Source organism: Andrographis paniculata, unplaced genomic scaffold, assembly GCF_009805555.1.
Source record: "Andrographis paniculata isolate CXL003 unplaced genomic scaffold, ASM980555v1 Contig11END, whole genome shotgun sequence".
In the NCBI taxonomy this organism is placed as follows: Eukaryota; Viridiplantae; Streptophyta; class Magnoliopsida; order Lamiales; family Acanthaceae; genus Andrographis; species Andrographis paniculata.
The window spans coordinates 884,457-892,344 of NW_026137391.1; the positions used below are offsets into that span (position 1 = coordinate 884,457).

The 7,888-nt window shown below is 34.4% G+C and overlaps 1 protein-coding gene across 1 annotated transcript; it reads right to left on the reverse strand.

Annotated features, from left to right (window-relative positions):
- Window positions 1–4,346: 4,346 nt before the first annotated feature.
- On the reverse strand, window positions 4,347–7,888 carry LOC127249856 (AT-rich interactive domain-containing protein 2-like). The gene is made up of 2 exons (XM_051272903.1): window positions 7,779–7,888; window positions 4,347–5,532 (listed from the first exon to the last, which is right to left on the reverse strand). The coding sequence occupies exon 2, from the start codon at window positions 5,338–5,340 to the stop codon at window positions 4,579–4,581; it is 762 nt and encodes a 253-aa protein (XP_051128860.1). The 5' UTR covers window positions 5,341–5,532; window positions 7,779–7,888; the 3' UTR covers window positions 4,347–4,578.

The following is a 7,888-nucleotide window of genomic DNA, read 5'->3' on the forward strand; positions in this document are numbered from 1 at the left end:
TCCACTTAAAGGACTAAAATGATAAATGGGTCAAGTTACGGGACTAAAAAAACAATTTACCCTAATTTTAATTACAATAAATTTATCTTTCGTTTCGAAAGTCAAATTTGTCATCAAAGACTTTTACCAACGCAGTATAGACGACGAAACTCATTTCATCGAAAAAAATTTTTTGCTACGAATTCATTACCTTTTGCTACAAATTTTTTTACAGCTAAATTTTAACTTTTTTGTAAAATGCATTTCACTCATTGTCCAACTAAATTGAATTGAATTCCAATTGTAGTATATCTCGCCGAAATCCTTCTTAGCAATATCCTCCTTCTTCTCTAATTCGATTTAGTTCGATCCAGAGCCCATACAGTAATAATGGAGAGCAGCAGCAGCAAGGAGGGCGCGGAAGTGCAGCAGCTGTACATCCGGAAGCGGCCAGACCTGGCATCGTGCATGGTGGCCACCGTCTTACGGTTCTCAAGATGAAATTACCCAAACTCACTTCCTGCCCAAAAAAAAAAAAATTCCTACATCGTCTCGCAAGGGATGGCCTGATGATGTAGAGGTTGGACGTAGGTCACCTGCCACACATAGTTCGTTGTGACTTGCCTGTCAGGCTTAGTTTGCAGGGTATTAGGTTCGGCCGGTAGTTTACCCAGTGCGCACTTTCGGATAGCGGCTGCGAGTTCCCACATCATAAAAAAAAAAAAAAAAAAGAAATTTCCTACATCGACCAAACTCAAACCGGTTGTTCTAAACACACACACAAATTACCTTTGAAACAGATTCTTAACAAAAATTTAATCACAATTTACCGAACCCACTTCTTCACCGTGAAATATCGCAAACTTAAAATATTTTCTTAACAGTTTCAGATGAAATTGGAGGGGTACCCGAAGAACCGAGCTCCGATTTTGTTAAACAAAAAAACAAAAAAATTAACAATAAATTAACAAAACCCAAATAAAAGAAATGAACTACTGTTCGAAACTGACATAACCGAAGGATCTGAACACTTTGACTCCGGAGAAGGCAATGGAAACCCACGAGCTCGGACCTTCAATGACTTCACAGGCAGGATTGTAGGGGTGAAGAAGGAAAATACTTTAAATAATACCCGGGAGGGTATTTTCGTAACTTCAACCCCTTTTATATAGAATTTTGTTCTAAAACTCGCAGTTGAGGCGCATCTATTACAATAGCCACTAAATACTAATAGAAGGGGATTTTTTTTTTTCAATACTTTTTGAACCACAAGTAGGGAAAATAAAATTTTAAAACTATGGTCCCGTAAGGAATGGATCGGTGGTGTAGGAGTTGGACTTGTGATCTTGAGGTCATGAGTTCAAACCCCTGACGCCTCAAGTCACCTGCCACACATGATTCGTCTAGTGTGACTTTCCCGTCGGGCCTAGTTTGCACAATTCTTAGCCTTCCACGCCTACCATTGCAAGATGAGGTACTATATAGTAATATGCTTATTTGTATTTTCATCGCAAAACATGTTTGGATTTTGTTGGCGTTGGTGGAGAAATTAGCGGACATGGCTGAAAATAGGGCAACGGATGATGGCAATCAGAAAAGTAAAGATCAAAATAATAATAGAAAATTTGGTTGGTATTTTGGATTTTAATTCCGATTCCAATAGTTGATGTAAATTGTTTTTAGTTGTATTATGTATTGTTTAATTTTCCTTAAAATAAATTTTGTTCTAAAGTTGATAAAATATTACATTGAATTTTTCCAATAATAAACTTACATATACTTTTAAACAAATAAATTTATTTTAGGACCCTTTTTTCAAAATTTTGTCCCAGGCCCCGACATGTCAGGAACGGGCCTGCTCCGGAGTGCCACGCAGGTGTCACTTGCACATCTCTGCCGCCGGAAGACCAATTGTGCCAAAACAATTCACTCATAGGACGATTTATATATAAGCTCTAGTTATGAGACTAACATAATAAGACAGTTACGAGACTAAAAAATAACTTTCTCTAATAATTTTAACTCTAAATTTATTTCTCCTTACGTCTTAACTGGAAGTATTATTTATATCATTCTGTTTTGTCTCACTCAAAAGTATTCATTTCTTATTATAATAAAAGTAATCACACGCTAATAATAAAATTACAAAACTATATATAATTCATTTGTGGTTTAAAAAGTCTGCACTATTCTTCCCTATGATTTAGAAACTGCTTGAGCTTCATTGTATTTTAGAAAATATTATACAAAATTCTCTAAAAAGTGCGCAAAACTCCTTCGTATTTTCAAAAATATTGCACATAAACCCGTAAAAAAGATTTTGTGCAATTTGTTTTAAAAATACAAGGCAGTTTCACATACATGTTGGTTATAAGCAATTTTACCTACTAAAATACAACTTTTACATAAATTACAAACATACTATTACATATACAATTATTTTATAATTAAGTACAAATAACAAAAATATCAAAATCATCTTACACACTTCTATTAACCAATAAAATATTTTTATTTATTAATCTATTATAAAACTCAAGTGGGTACTTTGGAATGAGACGGAAATAATATTAAAAATAAAAGAAACTTTTACCCTAAGTTGTTGTATACAAGTGCACATCTTCTTACCTTTTTTTTTTTTTTTTTTTTCTTCTTCTTCTTCCCCTATTCTTTTTCTTCACCCCCATCTTGCAACTATGGCTTCTTCCTCTTTCTTATCTTCTCAAAATACCACAACCTCATTATACATTTGTGCCCTCAAAATACCATTTTACTTCATCTATCAAAAGTGTGTTCATACCGTATTTAGTTAGGAAATATAATATCTCTTTAAATTTCTATCACTATTTTCCATCACTTTACATTATTGTCACCAATGGACCCTTCATATTCTTTTTACGCTCAATCTACTTTAATTCAAAATTTACATTACTAATTCTATTAAAATTCCATTTTTTAACCCTAAAAAACATTAAACTATTGGACCCCCTTATCATTTTAGTCCCGTAAGTGAAGTCTGTCGCAAACTAGTCCCATAAGTGAAAAAATTTCGCTGTTTTAGTCCTCCGGCACCGGAGACGCTCGCGTAGCTCGCCGGAGGCCACATGTCCGCCAGGTCAGCGACACCTGGCGGACACGTGGATTTTATTTTTTATTTTTATTTTTTAATTTTTTAAAAAATTTATTTATTTGGTCCATTATAAAAGAATTAAAAAAAATTAAAAAAAATGAAAAAAAATTAAAATCTACGTGTCCACCAGGTGTCGCTGACCTGGTGGGACACTAGCGGACACGTGGCTTCCAGCGAGCCACGCGGGCGCCTCCGGCACCAGAGGATTAAAACAACGAAAATTTTTCACTTATGGGACTAGTTTGCGACATGCTCCACTTACGAGACTAAAATGATAAGAGGGTCCAATTACGGGATTAAAAAAACAGTTTACTCATGACTATTATATCAAAACGTAGTACAAATTAAGAAAAAATTGCAAAAATACTTCAATTAGTGTCTTATAATACTAATCGAAGGACATTTGTACAAAAAATCATACAAATATAAAAATATTTTAATATTAAGTACAATGATGCAAAAGATAAATGTGACTTTTAAAGACGGACGGAAAAAGTATAATAGTTTATAAGAAAAATAATTATTTCAAAATAATATTTGAAAAACTTATGGTAGATAATACCTTAGTAAATTAAAAATATATGTAAACAAATGTAAATCATTAGATTAAAATAGTGAGGAGCACTATCACATAAGCATTAAAATCATTTATAGCACATGTTATTATAGTACTTGGTACTTACCAAAGAGATTACTCATCCTAGCATTACTCACGCCCAAGCACTCATAAAATTCATTTCTATAAGAGAGCACTTCTTTTGTTCTTTCTAGAGGTCACTCATCCTAGAATTACTCTCGCCCAAGCACTCATAAAATTCATTTCTATAAGAGGCCAACTTAAGGAAACATGTGTTCACATCTTTTAATTTTTTGCCCTTTGAGAAGCCAACTACCAAATGATATATATAGAAGTGTGGCTCTAAAATTTTTGAAAGCTAAAAAGGAAAAGATTGGCAACAAGAAACGAATTTGCCATTCATCAACCAAAAGATCATTTGAAAACATTAAGAACTATCATCAAGATAAGAATTCGCCAAAGATGGTTACTTAACAATTATCCAAACATAATCTAAAGCCATTGATAACACAAAAGGAAATTCAATTAATTATAAGCTCAAGAAGAGCACTCATTTGTCGCTAAGACAAGGTCGAAGCACGGTATAACTTTACCAACAAACACAAGGACAAACAAACAACACATGGTTTTAAATGAAGCTTAACATAAGATAATCAACAATTGAAAGAACAACCTCTCATTACAACTATCATGATTTGCGAGCAAAATTTAATGCATGTTTTTCTCTATATATCATACAATAAGCAAAGGATAGTCTAAAAAAGGAATCAAAATATAAATTTGCAAATCATGCTTTTGAAGTAAACAAACCTTGTGTTGGAACTTATGTCGGAATGTCAATTTGGGCATCTTCTTCTCCTTATGATTGTAGATAGCGTTAGTCTCTTACAAATTATGACTTGCGCATCTTCCCTTTTCTAGGTTTTTTCTTCATACCCAAATACTTACAATCCATTACCTCATCTTCATCATCAGTGTCCACTTCGGTTATGGATGGCATCCTTGTTTGAAGGCTCAAGCGATAGGGAACACAAACATTAAAATAATAGCTAACAATGTCTTTACGACCTTTGTTAGGAAAACGCCTCAAGGCACGCCACACAAAGTCCTTCTCGTCAGATGATGGCTTCATTCTAACTATTGATTCAAATGCTTTGCGATCCTTCATTGACCATGATTTTGAAACTTGTTCACCCATCTCATCGAATTTCCAAGTAAAAAATGCGGATCCCAACTCACGTTTCAAAAGTAGCCTTTTTTCCAATATATGGCGTTTGATACAATCAACCGATCCTGGGAGGGCACAAGAACATGAGTTGGGCCGCCCATCACCAATTGCTTTCTCGGTGATTGTCTTATTAGGAATGTCAATTGGCCAAATATGGGAACCCAACCACTTGGAATTATTATAATCCCTTTTATATGCATCAAGAAGACGACTTTTGTCAATTGTGCCCTCCCATTTGGGAACATCAACTTGGAAACGAGGGCCAATTGGGATTACATTTTTTTTAGGATCATGTCTTATGCAACTGAGTAGCCAAGTTGACGGCTTAGTAAGTTCGGAGTGTCTCTTACGTGTACCATTCGACATTGATGAGCTCAAAGGGTGAATTGGATCGCTATTTTTTAATGAGAATGCTTTATCAAGCATTAGCTTCTCTAGATTAATGGGGTTTGAATTATTGTATAGTCAACAAGATTGAGAAACCCCGAGAAACACCGATAGTGATGAGGCATTAGATATTAGCCATTTCCCCAATTTTGTTGGATTTTGACATTTAGGCAAAACAAAGCCAAGGTCTCCGAGCTTATCTTTGAACAATCACTCAAGTTTCCGCTTCCTCTGTAAGAAAATAAATGCCATTTTCGTGCAAGTATCATTAGAAAAGTCGCCCACACATAAAAATGAAGTAGATAAAAAAAAAAAAAAAAATCATTGTCACGTTCTTAACCAACAATTTACTTAAGTTGGGAAAGAGGCAATCAAGGAACAAGTTCACCAAAAAAATCGAGCTACTTTCATCATCATGCACACAAAAATGACCTTAAAAATACTTGGTTATATCAAATTTTCACGTAAGACTTAAAAATTACCCATTTAACCCTTAGACTTATTTATGCTAATGATATGTTAAGGTATGAAATGATAAGACCAACTCAACTTACTATAGTTAGCTTTTGTGTTCGAATGGCATTGAATCTAAGCTAACTCAAACCTTGACCATGTACTTGTCAACTCAACTTACTATAGTTAGCTTTTGTGTTCGAATGGCATTGAATCTAAGCTAACTCAAAGCTTGACCGTGTACTTGTCAACTCAACTTACTATAGTTAGTTTTTTGTTCAAATGGCATTGGATCTAGGCTAACTCAAAACTTAACCGTGTAATTGTCCCCTTTAACGCAAAAGCAAAACTCTAATTGAAAACTAAGAGAGGCTTGTTGTGTTTTCAACTTTGTTTTCACACTATGCAACCTAAAGTTAAGACACTTCTTCTCTACAAATATCACATCCTACAGCTATTTTCTATTTAAAACGTCACATACGACACCTACTTTATATTAAAAAAAAATCAAATCCAAAACACCACAAAGTATTCCCATGACAACCAAACACACATAACATCAAGTTGGGAAATCTTCTATGTTATGCTGAAAAGTCTTTAACGGCGTGTTTGAATGGGGTTTCTGAAGGATTCAATATTCATTAATTCTTCCTCCTAAAACAAATCAAATCAAGTATCTATGTTTTATATTAGAGTCAAAAGTAATTTTACATTCAAAATATCACATCAATACACATTTGTATTACATCAAACAATTATTTAAATTCAAAATTTAATTATTCAAAACCCAACCTCAAACCAAAATCCAAACTCCAAACAAATACTTATTTTGATTCTCCTTCCTTCATTTTCCTTGAAAACACCCAAAGTAGCTGTTAGTATATTAAAACAATAGATAAATACATAAAAAGAAAAATATACAATCTCAAAGTAATGCCTAAATGACGATAAAGAAAATTGAACATTTAAGGTTTGTTCTTTCATAAACTTTTTCTATTTCATCACTAGGCAATTCCTACGCTCCCCAAAAAATGAACTATTCCCTCTCAAAACATCAAATCAAGCTGCTATGCAAACCTACCTAATTTCGACTTCAACCGCTAATGGGATAGGGTGGAAATGAGGCTTGCATCATATGCTAAAGTGAAGATGCTTCTCAACAATATATCACTATTGGCCAACAAAAATAACAAAATTCAGCTTCTCAACAAGGTGTCAAGGTCAATCAATTCAACTACAACTATTTCAGCTCGGCTGAATTCAAAGTCCAATTTTGAATTGGTGATTAGGTCCGGTAACGTGCATCAAATGGATTAGTTAATCTGACCCATGGAGTAATAGGTTTAACTTAGATAAGGTTAGCTCGATTAAGGAAGGTCTCAACAGAGTAATAAGTTGAGTTTCGAGTTTTATCAAATCATCGCCCAATTTCATGAGCTATAATTAGTTAAGCTAGTGTCAAGGACTTATAGCCAATTCTAATCTATGGAACATAGAGCATTGGATTACAAAATATTCTTGCAAAGTCGATACAAGAATCAACAATGAGGAATTAATAATGTAGGTTCATTGAAGCATTAGAACCTTCACAACATTAGATGATCCCTTTCTATTCATAGCATTTTTTTTTCAGCCATCTTTATTTTGTATTGAAAATCAATTTCCATTTTCCTGCTCCAAAAGCACCGATCCCAACCCAACTTGCAAACAGAATGTTAACGTTATTCCCATTGTCAAATGCTTGTAACCACTGGGTGGAGACGCACCGGACACGGGCCCCGCCCGACCAAAACCCTCCGGGTCCGGGTCGGACCCGAAAGCAAAAACACGTCAAAGTAATTGAAAGATTCTCAGAATTGCTTCTCTTTATTCAATAAGACAGCAAAATCGAACGGAAATAGTAACAAAACTGTAAACACGTCATAAACCAAAATTGCAGTGAATGATTAAAGATTCGCACTTGCTTCTCTTTTAGCCATACAAAGATTGAAACCGATTAAAAGGGAGAGAGGGTCAGAACTTACAATCTTGATTGCGCTGTAAATTGCAGCAGAAGACGGTAGGGGAAGAAGTCGCTGAAGATTTTTGAAGAAGAGGAAGAGCCGCTTGTGTGTAAATTCGATTAAGGGAAATG

Bases quoted from the DNA above. Each gene is read 5' to 3' on its own strand.
- LOC127249856 (XM_051272903.1), bottom strand. From the start codon at position 5,340: ATGCTTGATAAAGCATTCTCATTAAAAAATAGCGATCCAATTCACCCT.